The sequence below is a fragment of the Macrobrachium nipponense genome, chromosome 35, assembly GCF_015104395.2.
Source record: "Macrobrachium nipponense isolate FS-2020 chromosome 35, ASM1510439v2, whole genome shotgun sequence".
NCBI lineage: Eukaryota > Metazoa > Arthropoda > Malacostraca > Decapoda > Palaemonidae > Macrobrachium > Macrobrachium nipponense.
This window is the reverse complement of record NC_061096.1, coordinates 13,295,423-13,312,273: the sequence shown is the minus strand read 5'-3', so window position 1 is coordinate 13,312,273 and position 16,851 is coordinate 13,295,423. Positions and strand designations below refer to the sequence as shown.

At 43.8% G+C, this 16,851-nt stretch overlaps 1 protein-coding gene across 8 annotated transcripts in view; it reads left to right on the top strand.

Annotated features, from left to right (window-relative positions):
* The window catches only part of LOC135208431 (TGF-beta receptor type-1-like), a 368,373-nt gene that overhangs the window by 17,418 nt on the left and 334,104 nt on the right, over nucleotides 1-16,851 (top strand). For all 8 annotated transcript variants that reach the window (XM_064240592.1, XM_064240591.1, XM_064240594.1 and 5 more), the window contains exon 2: nucleotides 16,163-16,258. In XM_064240592.1, the coding sequence (XP_064096662.1) occupies nucleotides 16,163-16,258 (96 nt within the window). The remainder of the gene's footprint in view (nucleotides 1-16,162; nucleotides 16,259-16,851) is intronic.

Genomic DNA, 16,851 nt, shown 5'->3' with positions numbered 1-16,851 from the left:
TTTTAGCAATTTTCCTGGGCTCAGACAGTTTCGGAGCTTAGTAGAAGGTCAGGTAGTGGCAGTGCATTCCGACAACTCCACGGCTCTCTCGTACGTGCGGAAACGGGGGGGGGGTACCTCAGTCTTTCTCCTCTTTACGAAGTAGCCAAGGATCTCCTCCTGTGGTCAAACGAAGCGAAGGTTCAGCTAGTCCCGAGATTTGTTCCAGGAAAGATGAACGTCCTGGCGGACGAGCTAAGTCGTCAACAGCAAGGTTACCTCTGGAGTGGACTTTGGACAACAAGATTTGTCAGAAACTTTGGCGCCTTTGGGGACGACCGTCCATAGACCTGTTCGCGACTCAAGGAACAACCGTCTTCCTCTCTTTTGTTCTCCAGTTCCAGATCCTCTAGCTTGGTCGGTGGACGCAATGCTGTTGGATTGGTCGGGTCTGGTGCTTATGCATTCCCTCCGTTCGGTCTAATAAGAGAGGTGCTGAACAAGTTCATGTCGCACAGCAATGTAACACTAACGTTAATCGCTCCCTTTTGGCCCAGGAAAGAGTGGTTCCTGGACCATTCTCCAGTTGTTAGTAGACGTTCCCCAGACTTCTTCCTCCAGAGAAGTGGCTTCTCAAACAACCTCACTTCAAGAGGTTACCACCAAAACTTGTCCGCTCTAGCTCTGACAGGGTTCAGACTGTCCGAAATCTTGTCAGAGCGAAAGGGTTTCAAGAAGAGCTTGCAGAAGCTATCGCTCGTTGTAGGAGAGAGTCTTCTAAAAACTCTATCAAGGGAAGTGGAGAATCTTCAGAGAGTGGTGTAGAAGTGCTAAAGTCTCTACTTCTGCGACCTCTTTAACGGAAATAGCAGATTTTCTTCTATTTCTTAGGAACTCTAAGAAACTGGCTCCTTCAACGATCAGAGGATATAGAGCCATGCTTTCTTCAGTTTTTCGACATCGGGGTTTTGGATATTTCCTCCAATACAGATCTGTCGGACCTCATTAGGTTTTTCGAAACCACTAAGCTCCCGCAGGATACAGTGGCTTGGAACTTAGATGTGGTGCGTAAGTTCCTCATGGGGCCACCGTTTGAGCCTTTGAAGTCGGCTTCACTCAGGAACTTGACTAAGAAGGCACTTTTTCTTATTGCACTAGCTTCTGCTAACGCGGTCAGCGAATTGCAGCTATAGACAAAAGAGTCGGTTTCTCTCAAGGCAATGCTGTATTTTCGGTATCTTTGACCTTTCTAGCCAAAAACGAGAATCCATCTAATCCTTGGCCGAGGAGTTTTGTGGTAAGGAACTTATCTGATTTGGTTGGACATGAGGAGGAAGAAAGGCTCTTATGTCCAGTCAGGGCTATTAAGCAGTATCTGCTTGCCACTAAGGGTATTAGAAGACAATCTTCTAAGCTCTGGACCTCGTTCAAAATCCCTCCCTCTCTCCTCTTTCTAAGAATGCTATATCGTTCTTTATTAGAGAGCTTATCAGGGAAGCTCACTCGCAGTCCGAGAACGACAATCTTTCCGTTCTGAGAGTTAAAGCTCACGAGGTTAGAGCAGTGGCAACTTCTTTAGCATTTAGAAAGAATTTATCTTTAGCTTCGATTCTTCAGAGCACGTTCTGGAGATCGAATTTGGTTTTTGCGAGTCATTATCTCAAAGAGATAGAAAACGGTTTTTCGAGAATTGTAAAACGTTAGGTCCGGTGGCGGTTTCTGGCATGGTGTTGGGAGAAACGGCACAGGGGTCGTCACCTCTATGCTAACTTTTCACCTTGAAATAGGTTGTCGAGTTCAAGGGAAGCTGGGGGTACTGAGTACCTGGGATACTCACCAGTTTGTTAGGGTCAGATTTTATAATGGTTGGGTATATTGGTTTTCATACAATCACTTACCTGTCAGATATATACATAGCTAAGACTCCGTCGTCCCAGACAGAAATTCAAATTTCGCGCCACTCGCTACAGGTAGGTCAGGTCATCTACCGGCCTGCCCTGGGCGGCAGGACTAGGAACCATTCCCGTTTTCTATCATATTTTCTCTGTCGCCGGTGGTATCAACATTGTTGCTATTACCTCCTGACTTAGATTCTTATTTCATCCTTTGATCATCGTTTCTCGGCTTTTTGGTGACGTATCTGGATCGTGTTTTTGGCATTCGCTACTGTGGACTGATTTTGGACTTGCTTTTTGGAATTTTCTCAGTATGTCTGATTCAAATGTGAGTGTGAGAATGTGGATCTCTTCGCCGCGTTCATCTCCAAAAGGCTGGCAGTCTTTTGCTCGGTCGTGGAAGACCCCAGAGCTCTTATGGTAGATGCCTTCCTGCTGGACTGGTCTCACGTAGACGTCTACGCTTTTCCTCCATTCAAAATCCTGGGACTAGTGCTGAAAAAGTTTGTGGCTTCAAAGGAGACGAGGATGACATTGATAGCCCCCTTTTGGCCGGCTCAAGACTGGTTCACGGAGGTGGTGGAGTGGATCGTAGACTTTTCCAGATCCCTACCAAGAAGGATGGATCTTCTAAACAGCCACACTTCCAGAGGTATCATCAAACCTCCCCGCTCTCGCTCTGAACTGCCTTTCGACTATCGAAAGACTCGTCAGAGCGAGAGGCTTTTCTCGCGAAGTTGCAAGCGCGATCGCGAGAGCCCGCAGAACCTCCACTAGACAAGTATATCAGTCCAAGAGGGAGGTTTTTAGAAGGTGGTGTAGAACTAAGAAGTTGTCCTCCTCCACTACCTCTGTAGCGGAAATTGCGGATTTCCTTCTATTCCTGAGAGAAGAATCTCATCTAGCTGTATCCACAATAAAGGGATACAGAAGTATGCTCTCGGCAGTCTTCAGGAATAGAGGATTAGATCTGGCAGATAACAAGGATCTCCACGATCTCATAAGGTCCTTTGAGACTTCAAAGTCTAAGGAACCGGTCCCTCCTAACTGGAACCTAGACGTGGTTCTCAAGTTCCTATCATCCGAAAGGTTCGAACCTACTCATCTGGCATACGTTTAGAGACCATTCACCATGAAAATGCCATATTCCTATTATCTTTAGCTACGGCAAAGAGAATTAGTGAATTACATGCTCTGCAGGATAAAGTAGGATTCAAGGGAGACTCAGCTATTTGCTTGTTTAAGACCCTGTTTTTAGCTAAAAACGAGAATCCCACGAATCCCTGGCCTAAGTCATTCGAAGTCAAAGGCATATCGAGTCTCGTAGGCAGAGAAGCAGAGAGGTCTCTATGTCCTGTAAGAGCTCTGAAATTCTACCTTCAGAGAAAGCACCAGATGGAAGGCTCTAGGCAAGGTCTTTGGTGCGCGGTAAAAGACCCCACAAGACTGATGTCCAAGAATGCTCTTGCATTCTTTGTGAGAAACGTCATTACAGACGCGCATAAGATCTGTCCTGACGAAGAGTTCCGACTGTTAAAAGTGAAAGCTCATGAAGTGAGAGCAGTAGCGACGTCTCTCTCGTTTCATAAGAATATGTAGCTTAAAAACATCATAGATACGACATTTTGGACATGCAACTCAGTATTTGCATCTCATTACTTGAAAGACGTTCGTGTGACCTATGAGAAATGTTTTTCTCTGGGTCCTTTCGTATCGGCGGATACAATCCTGGGTATGGGAGCCGACACCAATCCTTAAGTATATACTTACCTTCTTTTTGGATATGGTCTGGAGTCTCTTCTAACAAAAAGGACTTGGTGCTGCACGGGCGGCCGTCTCTGTTGTTCAGTAAGAGACTCTTGTCATATCTAATTAGATGAGTATAATTTTTTTTTTTTGAAAATTATGTATGTGTGCGTAGTGTGCTTTTTGAGTTATGGTTGTTGTGAAGAGTTCGGGGATAACTCGGAACAATCTTTATTTCTAACGTGGTTAGGATCAGGTGGTCGGGATTGGTTGTGTGCTCCTTCATAAGGTGTATTGTCATATAAGTGGATCAGCACCCATTGACAAAGTCCTTTCAGGCTCTGCCGAGTAAGCGGATAAGACCCCTTCGGCAGACCCACAAGAACTCTTGGCCATAGATCATATATCTCGCTAAAGTTTCTTGAGGTGATGCAGACTACTGGGCAAACACCCACGAAGTCTACCACCTATCAGGTAGGAACCAAGGTTTTATTTATACCTACAACATATGTTGTTTACCTGTCTATTCCATAAGTAGCTGTCTCTTACCCTTCACCAAAGAGTGCCAATCAGCTATGTATATATCTGACAGGTAAGTTGATTGTATGAAAATGATATTGTTATGTTACAATAAAGTTTCATACATACTTACCTGGCAGATATATACAATTAAAGGCCCACCCAGCCTCCCCGCAGGAGACAGGTGGAAGAGAGAAAATATGATAGAAAACGGGAATGGTTCCTAGTCCTGCCGCCCAGGGCAGGCCGGTAGATCACCTGACCTACCTGTAGCGAGTGGCGCGAAATTTGAATTTCTGTCGGGGACGACGGAGTCTTAGCTATGTATATATCTGCCAGGTAAGTATGTATGAAACTTTATTGTAACATAACAATATCATTTTTAAATCTGGTGTTGGTGACAAATGTTTTGTATGATTGAATTTCTGGTCTTAGCCCAGGGCAAGGGCAATCTTTGTTGTTACTATCCTCCGTCAGTCAGCCTTGACTCGCTTGAACTACGGAAGGATTCCACTCCTGTAGAGGCTAACTTTGGTCAAATTCCAATTCCTCTACAATAGTAAGAAGAGCACCGACCAGAGGCAGTAACAGTCTGCTGTAGCGCTCTTACAAGGTAAGGTACAACAGACACCTTGAGTGTTTACTGGTATTGTAATAAATGTAACCATTTAGAAATACTTGTGGTCCACTGAATCCCACCTTCCCATAAATGTGTAATCAGCTGTATAATTGTTCGGTAAGACACTACAATAAAAATGAAATTTTCATTATTAAAATGAAGTTTTATTGTATACTTACCGAACAATTATGATTATATCCACCCTCCTCCCCTTAGGTGGACGGACGGGCAGAAAGAATTGGATTCACCTGGGCAGTTTGTAACCTGGTTTCTCCCGCGAGTGAGGGGAGATGACGTCATCACCACCAGTGTTGGCGACGCCTACGCGCTAAATTTGAATTTAATCTCCTGCCGCTCGTGGAAATCACGGCTGTATAATTGTTCGGTAAGTATACAATAAAACTTCATTTTAATAATGAAAATTTCATATTTGACATTTATGCTTATGCTTTGGGGAATTACCGAGAGGGAATTCAGAAGTTTGCCCTTTGTTTTTCTCCCGGTATATGCCCTCTTCTCCTTCACCCTTTTTGCTAGCTTATTGGGTGAAGAGGTGTGTGTTGTTTTGATGTTGGAGGGATCTCTCATTTTGGAGGGCAGTGCCCTTGGGTGCAAGAGGAGTATCCATCTTTTTTAATCATATCTTCTTTAACAGGTTAACAGTGAGTGATAATAGATTACAGCAGTAGATGATTGAATATCTCTTCATGTTGGTTATCCTAACCTTGGAATTGTACCTGTGACTCGTTAGCATGCTGTGACATTGGCCCTCGACTGTGTACTATTCCTCTGCTGAAAATCATATCAATTTGCTGCTGTTATCCTGGAGTTTCGTTACTGAACAGCGTCTATGTAGTTACCTTGTGATTAACTATTTCTGCTGGTGATTGTTTTGTCCTATAGAAGAAGTCTTGCGGAAGTTGGCGAAGAAGTCGGGTAGGAAGAGAGCTTGTCAATATCACATCGTCCTCTTCATCTTCGTCATCATCATCATCTCCTTCAACTTCCTCCCCTTCGACTTGACTTGTAGGGCTCCCCTGCTTGAGAAGGAGAAGGTAGTCTCCCTCTGCCCTAAGAAGTCACACTCGTCACGGGACTTCTAAGGGTCTGCCTCCTGGAACTGAGGCAGCAGTTGGGTCTTCCATTGGCTCTCCTGTTCCTTCGGGAAGAGGAACTTTCACTTTATCCCCAGGATCTAGCGTGTCAGGAGCCGTAGAAGTTCAAACTTTGATTTGCACTTCTGCTGCCAGTCCTAGAGGTTTTGCCTCTAAGACTAGTTCTGTGTAAGGGAAGGCCAATGATTACCCATTCACGACTGCCAAGAATAATTGACTTCCTCTTTATTGTTCTCTGGTTCCGGATTCAGGGGCGTGGTCTGTAGACGCCATGCTCCTGGACTGGTCGGACAAAGAATTGTACACATTTCCTCACTTGGGAATGATGAGAGAGGTTCTCACAAAGTTCCAGACTCAGAGAAAGAGAAAGGTCTTGATGATCCTCATTGCCTGCCCCATTCTGGCCCCCTCAGAGAACAGGGTCCGAACCTAATCTACTCTACTCACTCAAAGACAACAACTACTCAGACAACCACACAGAATGAGGTTCCATCAAGGGTTATCTATGCTGGCTCTGACAGGGTTCAAACTGTCATCAGACTCCTCAGAGCTAAAGGCTTTTCAAGGTAAGCTGCAGAGGCGATCTGAAAATGTAGGCGTCAATCATCCTCCAACATCTACCAAAGCAAATGGTCCAGTTTTAGGTGCATTTTCTTCTTCTCAAGCAACTGTAACGGAGATTACTGGTTTTCTTCTGTACCTTAGGAAGTCAAGAAGATTATCTCCTTCCACCATTCTAATCAAGACTTAAACAGGCTATAGTAAGTCTTTGATACACATACAAACGTAAGGAATCTCAACAAATTTCCTGGAATCTGGGCATAGTCCTAAAAAGGTTGTCTGGCCCTCCATTTGAGCCCATGGTTTCGTGTTCTCTTAGGAATCAGACAAGGAAGACACTTTTTCCGATAGCTTTGACCTCAGCCAGAAGGGTAAGTGAAATTCAAGCCTTAGGTGAAATGGTTGAGTTTTCCAACGAGGATGCCCTAGTTTCATATACAGGTAGTTCCTGGGTTTCGGCGATCTAGTTTTATGGCGCTTTAACAGGCTGAGTTCCAGTTATTGGCGCCATATATAGAGTTATGGTGCCATAACATACCTAACAGAGGCACCATGAGGGTGCTTATGTTGTGCCATAAGATGCTTTTGGCGCCAAAAATTACTGAGTTTCGGTTAATGGCGGTTTTTGCTTATTGGCACACCCCCGGGAAGGGAACCCCCGCTGAAACTGGGGACTGCCTGAACTCTGGGATTTCTCTCTAAAAATGAGAATACCCCTAAACTTTGGCCGTGGTCTTTTAAAATTAAGAACTTCTCCGACATGGTGGGTCCAGATGAAGTGATGAGGTCTCTTTGCTTGGTGAGAGCATAAGTTCTACCTTCGCAGGACCTAAGCACCTAGAGGGGCTTGCAATAACTTATGGTGTTCATTTAATGAACCCTCTCGTCCTCTCTCCAAGAACGCTCTCTCCTTTGTCCCGAGAGATCTCATTCGTGAAGTCCATTCGCATGTAGAAGAAGGTTACCTGTTCTGAAGGTGAAGGCATGAGATTAGGGCGGTGGCTACATCTCTGGTCTTCAGGTATAACATTCCCTTAATTTCCATTATCCAATCCACACATTGGAAACGTAAGTCAGTCCTTGCGACCCACTATTTACGTGAAATTGAGACTGTTTTTATTGACTGCTGTACCTTGGGCCCGTTCACGGTGGCTGGCATGGTTCTGAGGAGGGAAACATGCGGAGCTTTTATTCCTACCTTACTTTGTCTTGAATATGGGTCCTAGTGGAGTCTGGGGGTTACTTGGTACTGGATACCCTCTGAAATCATTGGTAGGGTGGTGGTGTTTTCTAAATTATTGGTGTAGGTTGTTTTGGTATTCTGGCTTTCATGTTTTTTTTTATGGTAGTGTGCCCAGGGCAGGGTCAGTGTCTGTGTAGGTGACCTTTGGTCTGATGCCACACCTCTACAAGTTGAGATGAGCTGCGCTCAGAGGCAGTAATTTCCTGCAATATATATAGGTAATTCTCTTTACAGTTGAGGAAACAACAAGCTTTGTATTAATGCTAGCAATTTTTATATTTGCATTTTATTATTACCATTAAGACTGTGCAATAGTTTTATCCATGAATACCATCCTCCATACAATGTGATAATCAACTATATAATTACTTGGGAAGTTACATACATAAAAATGGTATCTTTATAATGAAATGAGATTTTATGTATACTACTCTCCAAGTATTTACAGAATGGAAGCCCACCCTCTGCCCCATCATGGATGACAGGGCATAAATAAATTAAGCTCGTTTGCTATGTTGTTTACCTTCAATCCCCAGTAGTGGGCGGGATTACCTGCCTTCACTAAAAACAAAAGAATCACTACTGCGATTTTCAAATTTTAGCTGCTGGTATTAGAAATTCTTAGCTATTTAATTAGTGCTTGGTAAGTACTGTACATAAAATCTCTTTTGTTCATGAAACTTACCTGACAGATATATATATAGCTGTATTTTCTGAAGTCCGACAGAATTTAAAAATTCGCGGCACACGCAGTGGGCGGCCAGGTGGTAGTACCCATTCCCCGCCGTGGGAGGCGGATATCAGGAAACTATTTCCCATTTTCTATTCATATTTTTTCTGTCGCCGGTCGGTAAACAACTGTTTACAGACCTCCGCCTAGGATTTTGAAAACTTCATTAGCCGCTTAAGTATCCTAATTATTCTTTCGATTATTAACTTGGATTTGTAGCTAGCATACGCTATCGTAAATTTTTTCATTGCATTTGATGTCTGAAGCTAGTTAGCCTAGTTTCAGACTTTGTTGTCTGCATGGTAAGGTGAGGCTACCGGAACTTTCGGTAGACACTCGCTTAGTATATATGACGTTTACATGTTTTCTTTGCATAAGTTCAATGTAATTAGTGTAATGTGTGACTGATTACGGAAGAAGGAGGATTCATGTACGCATTTTAGAGCGTGTTAGAATCAGGAGTTTTCCTCCACAGTAAACAGAAGTTAGAAATAATGAACCTTCTAACCTCCTGTAGATTTTATTTTGCCTAACCCTGTGGTTATGGCTTACGGGCCTAGAAGAATGTCTGCTAGAGGATTACATCAAGTAATCTTAGACTAAAGTCGGCTCGCTCTCCAATCAGTGTTGGAAGTGTAGTGCCCCTTGTGTTGTGGAGGGTGGGGGCGTCAGATCGGCCCCCATAATGCCTCTAGGCCTGGACCTCTGTCGGACTCCCACCCCGGACTCAGGGAGAGGGCATGTCGAAAGCCGCAAGAGGTTACGGGGGCTCCCCACCGATCTGGCGTCCCTTCGCAGAACCTGTTGACGCTTCCCAGGCTGCTAAAGATCGTGCACGTGCACGAATCTTGAAGGATTGCTTCTCGTCCTCCGAGGCGTCCTCCCCGCGCAAGGGTTGGAGCTCTCGGAAGGACTCGCGCCCTCTAAGAAGCTTTAGAGAAGAGGACGCTTCACGTCCTCTCTCTCGTTAGGAGGGAACGTCAGATCGGCCCATAACGCCTCTAGGCCTAGACCTCTGTCGGACTCCCAGGAAACCAGGGAGAGGGCATGTCAAAAGCCGAAGGAGGGTTAGGGTTACGGGTTTTCATGGTGATCTGGCTTCCTTTCGGCAGGTCCTGTTGTAGCTTCCCAGGCTGCCGAAGATCGAGCACGTGCACGAATCTTGAAGGATTGCTTCTCGTCCCCCGAGGCGTCCGCCCCACACGGGTTGGAGTTCTCGGAAGGACTCGCGCCCCCTAAAGAAGCTTTAGAGAAGAGGACGCTTCACGTCCTCTCTCTCGTCACGAGAGGATGAAAGAGTAAAGACCACATTTTCCCTTTTAGAAGAATGCACTGGCCTTTTTTTCCTAAGGGACATTTAAGGAGCCTTCATTCTTTGCAGAAGAGTGATTTGGCCTCCTGCGTGAAACGCTCATGTAGACATCATTTTATACATTATTAAGGAGGCTCATTCATCTTGCCAGAAGAGTGAATTTGAGCCTCCTGCGAGTGAACGCTCATGTATACATCATTTATACATTAGTTAAGGAGGCTCATTCATCTTGCCAGAAGAGTGATTTGAGCCTCCTGCGAGTGAACGCTCATGAAGTTAGAGCTGTTTCAACCTCGCTAGCATTCCAAAAGAATTTGGTAATCAAGGACATTCTTGATTCCACCTTTTGGAGGAGCAACTCAGTATTCGTCTCCTCTCCTCATAGGCACTCCGTATTAAAAAAAAACGTTTAATGTAACGTTCGCTTTACTTCGAAAAAGCAAGCTGATAAGTTTGACGGCCGGCAAGCTGCTTGCACAGTCAAACAACTTATGTCTCTGGTCGGCATAAGAAGGGCAATTTAGACGTGAGGAAGCTTTTGGAGGTGCTCGACGTCCTATAAGTAGAGACATTCTCCAGGACGCTTCGGCGAAGCACCTTGCGGAAGACGAAAGCCATACGTCTTCCTTTAGTGTTCACACTCTTCAGGAGCAGCGTGCGGCTCTCCATGGAGACTCGCATGAGGACGTCCCTTAAAAATATTCAACGTCATACGCAAAACGCGGTTTCGTCATAACATTGAAGATGTTGGCAAGGTCGTCGCCAGGACGCCTCTTTGGCGGGCCTTGCATGCATCAATGGCGCTCCCAACGAGTTTCCTCCTATGGAAACGGTTCGTTCCAGAAGACTTGGTGTTCTCTGCTCAGACACGCTCGTAGCTAAGCAGGATTTTTTTTGAGGACGCTCAAGCAGGACGCTAAGCAGGACGCTTTTGAGGACGCTCGGCAGACGCTTTTGAGGACGCTCAGCAGGACGCTTTCCAGGACGCTTTTGAGGGACGCTCAGCAGACGCTTTTGTGGACATTCGCCAGGACGCTTCGGTGGAAGCTCGGCAGGACGCTTTGCGAGAGAAAAGACTTGTTGAAGGCGTCTTATTTGCTGTTGAGGTCATTTCTTTACAGAAATTTTTTTTTTTTAAAAAAGGATTCGGAGTTAGCGGAGAGACATACCCGAATTTTTTCTTCGATCCCTCTTTCCTCTTCATCGATTTCTTTGAGAATCGGGAAGATTATATACTCGGATTCCTGGGTGACTTTCGGTCATGTTAAAGGGTTTTTCCCCTATTAGCAAAGTGCTAATCGTTTTGTCAAGTCACAGGACGTTTTCCCCATTGTCATTTAAGTGGGGGACCCCTCATAAATGGGGTAGTTCTCATTGACATAGATTTTAACGTTTTATCGTTTAAGCGGATAAACTCATTAACAAAGTCGGAAGAGCTCTCATTCATTTTCAGAGGCTCATCCGGGGAGTAAGAAAAAGACTTGTAGACTAGATCCAGGAAGTCTTATGTCCAATATCATAAGAACATTGAACGTCCTTTCGATCCTCGGTTCTCTTGATGATCTCTATTCGAATATTACTCCCTTTTTCTTGGCAAAGAGTCTTGGCAAAGAGTCAAGGAGTTCTTTTAAAAAGTCTCATTCATTAGAACGTGGACAGTCGGTTTCCCTTTCTTTCTCTCTTCCTCGTTGAGGAAAGATGTAGTAGAGAATTTGATGTTCAAATTACTACAATACTTATGTAGTTTATCTTTGCGTCATTTTGCTAACGCATGGGTCAAGTCATTTACGCATATCGTATTTACCTCTGCGGATAGAAGCCGAAAGAACTGTTGTTCTAATGTATTTATTTGACACTCCCTTCAACCTTCCAAGAGTTTTCGGAGTAAGAACAACTCTTCAGGTATTGTTACGACAACACCAACTCAGCTTCTGTATTTAGCGAATTCTGTTTCGTTTAAATAGGCCTGCTTGAGAGTTTCCTTTTGCTCGATAATATCATACCTATTCCTTCGTAAAGGGAGTAGCTGGCAACTCAGGCAGTTAGTATTCTGTTCACCATTGAAGCTTTCCTTCTTGAGGGAAGACTTCTCCTTCACTCTCTTTGATAGAGATCAAGAAGGTGGTCGATCTCCAATCCTTATTTTGTTTTCTTGAAGGAAAGAATTTAGGATGGAGATCGTTGTTCAGAATCCTATAAATATACTACGTATATTAAACCTCGCGACATGATTCTACTAAGCAGTTGAATTGTCCGAGGGGTAGGGGCCGCATCCATAGGTTGTTTTTCTACGGATTGCGACTTAGACGAGAAGTATTCTAATTGAACTGCAACTCGGGTTGCCTGCAACCTCCCAGGAGTTTGTTTCAATTTTATATACTTATGGTTTTGTCACGACAACACCATTTCAACTTTTATTTTATATTTACCGAAATTCGTTTCGCCTAAATATAATTGCTCGAGCATATCTTTTATGCTCGGTGGTTCTAGCCGAACGCATTCCTTTGTGGAATATGGATTACCTGGCAACTCAGGATGACGAGTCAGCGGGAGCTCAGGCTCTGCTACTGCGTATTGAACTGCCTGTGCCTGATAGCCGCTCAGTATCAGCTGGGCCTCCGAGATGCACGGTTGTTTATGTCTCTCTATCTCCCCTGCCTTTGATTGACTACCGAACCTATCTCTGCCCACAATCTTGGACTTAGGTCTCTGATTAAAGGGGATTCTCGCAATTATGAAGGACCATCTACTGCTGTGACGATAGATTCCATCGCCTTCGATATGTGAGAATTTTCAACAGAGATATCTTAGACTTATTCATTTTACTGTTTACCGCACGGTAACAGAAGTCTGTACAAGTCTCCCGCTGCATCGCACTGATAATGCGAAATGATTTTGCAGACATCTGAGTTTGTCTTTAAAATATCTCATATTCGTAGGTGTACAATTGTTCATTGTTCATCCCGAATTAACAGATATGTCATAAAGACATCGCCTACTCTCCGACCTGACAGCTCTACTTCCAAATGTTCAGCCCATGAGAAGTAGTTCTTCAGGCGGCCTTTCCCTGGGTTTTCATTACTGAAGAACGCCCCGCTTTCATTGCAACTACGACTTCTCACCGGACAGCAATGAAATAGCGGTTAGCGTTTCAGTCATTTGTAAGCACAGGTTCAGAATCTTGAGAATCCTTCTCCTCGATTCGTCTGTGAAGACGTAGGTTGCATTCAATACCTACCTTCGTCTTCAACGGTACATAGCGATAAGTCTCAAGAGATGGCAGTCTTGGCCAAGGTCAAAGCAGTGCTGCCTATTTTCAGTGTTCAATCGGAGGAGCCGTTTCTGGAGTAAGTGAAGGGAAATGACTATTCCTCCAACTCGACCTCTGTGAATTTCCTTATGGTTCTATCTTTCCGTCTGAAGTATGAGATAAGCTAGAAGTCCTAACTATTGTAGAATATGCAAATATGTTGTTGACGGCCTCTAGGCTCAGAGATTCGGTTCTGTCAAAACAACAAAGCTTCACGATCTTTGAGGTCTGTGGAGATCTTGAAATGCTCTGGATCAAAGGTTACCGGCATGGAACTTAGACGTAGTCTGAGTTTCTGATGACCAAAAAGCATTTCGAACCTATCCTTTCTGCGAACTTAATACACGTGACCAGAAAGGCTAATATTCTAACCGCTCTAGCCACGGCAAAGAGGGTTAGTGAGGTTTTAGCCATCATCAGAGGTTTTGGCTTTAAAGGACATAATGCGGTCTGTCCTCTAAGCCTTCCGTTCTTGATAAGAACGAAAACCTATCTAACCCTTGACCCGAAGGCTTGGAGACCAAGGGTATGGCACAAATTATTGGGCAAGGGCATTAGAGTCCTGTGCCCTGTAGGGTCTCTCAAGTTTTATCTTGATAAAACTATAGAAAGTCAAGGTCAACAGACAATCTGCGGTGCTCCGTAAAAGACCAGACTGGTTCATGTCCAAGAACACCCTGGCATTATAGCCAAGGAGTTCTTTTAAGAGGTCTCATTCATTATGTTGGCATAAAGATTTGAGATTTTTTCTTAATATGAATGCTCAAGAGGTGAGGGCGCGGCCTCGGAAGCATTTCAACAGAACATGACACTCAGTAACATCCTGAGTGCCACGCTTTAGCGAAGCAACTCTGTGTTCGCTTCACACTCCCGACAATCTGCGGTGTTCCGTAAAAGACCAGACTGGTTCATGTCCAAGAACACCCTGGCATTATAGCCAAGGAGTTCTTTTAAGAGGTCCCTCATTCATTATGTTTGCATAAAGATTTGAGATTTTTTCTTATATGAATGCTCAAGAGGTGAGGGCGCGGCCGGCGGAAGCATTTCAACAGAGCATGACACTCAGTAACATCCTGAGTGCCACGCTTTAGCGAAGCAACTCTGTGTTCGCTTCACACTCCCGACGGGATGTGAAGACGACATTTGAGATCTGTAAGTCGCTAGGACCATAACATTTCCGTAGATATATTATTGGGGGCAGGAAGCAACACGAATCCTATCCTATAGAAAAGGGATATGGTGGGCTTTTAACTTTGAAGGGTTGGTCGCTTGAGGCGCGTTCCCTTTTCTTTAGCCTAGAAGTTATGGAACTAACTTTGATAGGTTAGGTCAGGTGGTGGTTTTAGCTTCGGTGCCCTCAGAAGTATGGTCATATGGTCTAGTCACATTGTGGTCACGCCCCCGTTGACAGATCATCTAGAGCGCACCAGCATTACAGGTCTCTACCTCGCTGGCAACTCTAGTAACGCAGAAGCAGACTTTGGTGACAGTAATCACGAAGTCGGCTATGCTAACAGGTCAGGAACCAAGATGTATATCATCTACTTAATTTAGTTTCCCAAAAAATCCTATTCTGTCTCTTCCCACCATCCGAAGGTGGGATTCAGCTATATATATATCTGTCAGGTAAGTTTCATGAACAAAATGTTATTGTTATAATACAATTAAGTTTGTTCATACTTACCTGGCAGATATATATAATTAAAGTGCCCACCCACCTCCCCTCAGGAGACAGTGGCACTGATAAAATATGAATAGGAAAAATGGGAATAGTTCTGATATCCGCCTCCCACGGCGGGAATGGGTACTACCCAACCTGGCCGCCCACTGCGTGTGCCGCGAATTTTTAAATTCTGTCGGACTTCAGAAAATACAGCTATATATATATCTGCCAGGTAAGTATGAACAAACTTAATTGTATTATAACAATAACATTTTTATCATAAAAATATCACGTTAAGAATTGAATGGCTGGTTTCCAGCTGTGCTGACGACATTTCCATATGTAAAGACCTCAGGTTTGTATGAATTTTGTCTTAATTTGCGCAGGCTAGTGCAACAGTGGTGTCCAGGGTAACCCTTACATTCTGACTTTGTGAAGATCAAGAGAGTTTATGACCCCCTTAAGGAAGATGTTAGTCTTCCTACTCATGCAAGAGTGCTTTTTTGCAAAACATTTTTGATGTTTCAGGTAATGAGGGCAGGTGTCTGGCATAGACAGACAACCTTTACCTCATTCTACCTGAAGGATGTCACCCACAAGTCCTTGGGCCTGTGGCAGATGCTCATCAATTTGTTTACGTATCAAGCTTCACTTTCTTCCCTTTTTACTTTATGGGAGCTGCATCAAGGTTGTTGTACCTGCTGGAGTAAGATAGAATATAGCTAACTGTATTTCAAGCATCCAGTCTTAGCATAGTCTCTTCCTAAGATGCATCTCCTTCTGCCTTCCCTTGTAACAAATGGTGTGGGTAAGGTATAGCTTATTCTGAACCCACTACATACATACTTAGGTACATATTAGCATGACTGAGTTACAGGAGTCATGACATCCCTTTCTCGCATATGCAACTGGAAGCGTGGCGCTCCCAGGTAGACTCGGCTCGTCAGTTAGCTGAGACAACCTCTCACTTGGGGGAGTAAGTCTACTATATAAAAGGTGATGGTTTGTATTTCCTTAGGAACAAATATCAAGGTAGTTTTTAAAGTAATTTATAATATTCCTAAGTATACAAACCAGCCCTTTATAGCTTAAAATGTGAGTAGTGACTTGGGCCAAGTGAAACATATCCCCCACTCACCCTCATAACCCTTGTTAATGCCCTTGTTATAAAGTACAACTAGTGCTCTTGCTCAGGGATATTCCCATAAGAACGGCAGTTTTTATACCTATGAAAAATTAAATTTACACCAATAGTTATCCATACAGTCATCATCATATCTTTTCGCATCATTGTTCTACTCATTGGAGTTCTGTTCTTCGATCCATACAGTGAAGTTTGATCATACTGGGATATTATCATGTGTTATTTTAATCATCCTGTTTTCTGACTTTTGGTTTGAAGAGTTTTAACTTGGCTATAGTTTTGCCTGCCATTTAGTTCATGGTTGAATATTTGTTTTTTTTCTTCAGGTTCGGTGGAGGAAGCTGGTGTTGAGAGGGAGAGCATTATGCCTGTCCCAGAAGGTAACTTGACACTATCCTCTCCAAGTACTGCTAGTTCAAATGGTAAGTAGGCCTATAGTCTGCAGTTAATAATGAATTTGGATAAGGTATGTCTGACTCTCTCCAGCAGATTGTTTGATACAGTAGTTTTTTTATGCTTTCCTGTCCATGGTTGACACATAGCTATCTGTAATGTTATGACATCAAGAGAATTGAGACAGCACGAAAGATGAAGGAGAATAGAACTGTATTGTCATTTAATAAGTTTTATATGTGCAACTTACTAAGTAATTACATAGCTATCAGTTTCACTTTTTTGCAGCAGTTTAATTCAAATTTCGCGTTAGCAACACCTATACTGTGTAGGTGACATTGGTTCAGCCCCCTAGCAAGAGGGTTAGGAATGACTCAACAGACAACTCTTATTCCGTTTCTGCAATTTCTGGTGATAACATCAGGTGTCGGCAGCAGATGTTTTAATTTTTGCCAGTTATTTACTGGACTATATCCAGACCAAAAGTTGAGTAGTTTCAGCTGAAAGCTTCAGGATGAGTTTTTTCCTTGTTTGTTGTTTCTTGTGCCAGAAAACACTTGACGCCAGCTCCTTGTGCTTCTCTTCCTACTACTCCCTTCTTTTTTCCACTTGCGCCTGCACC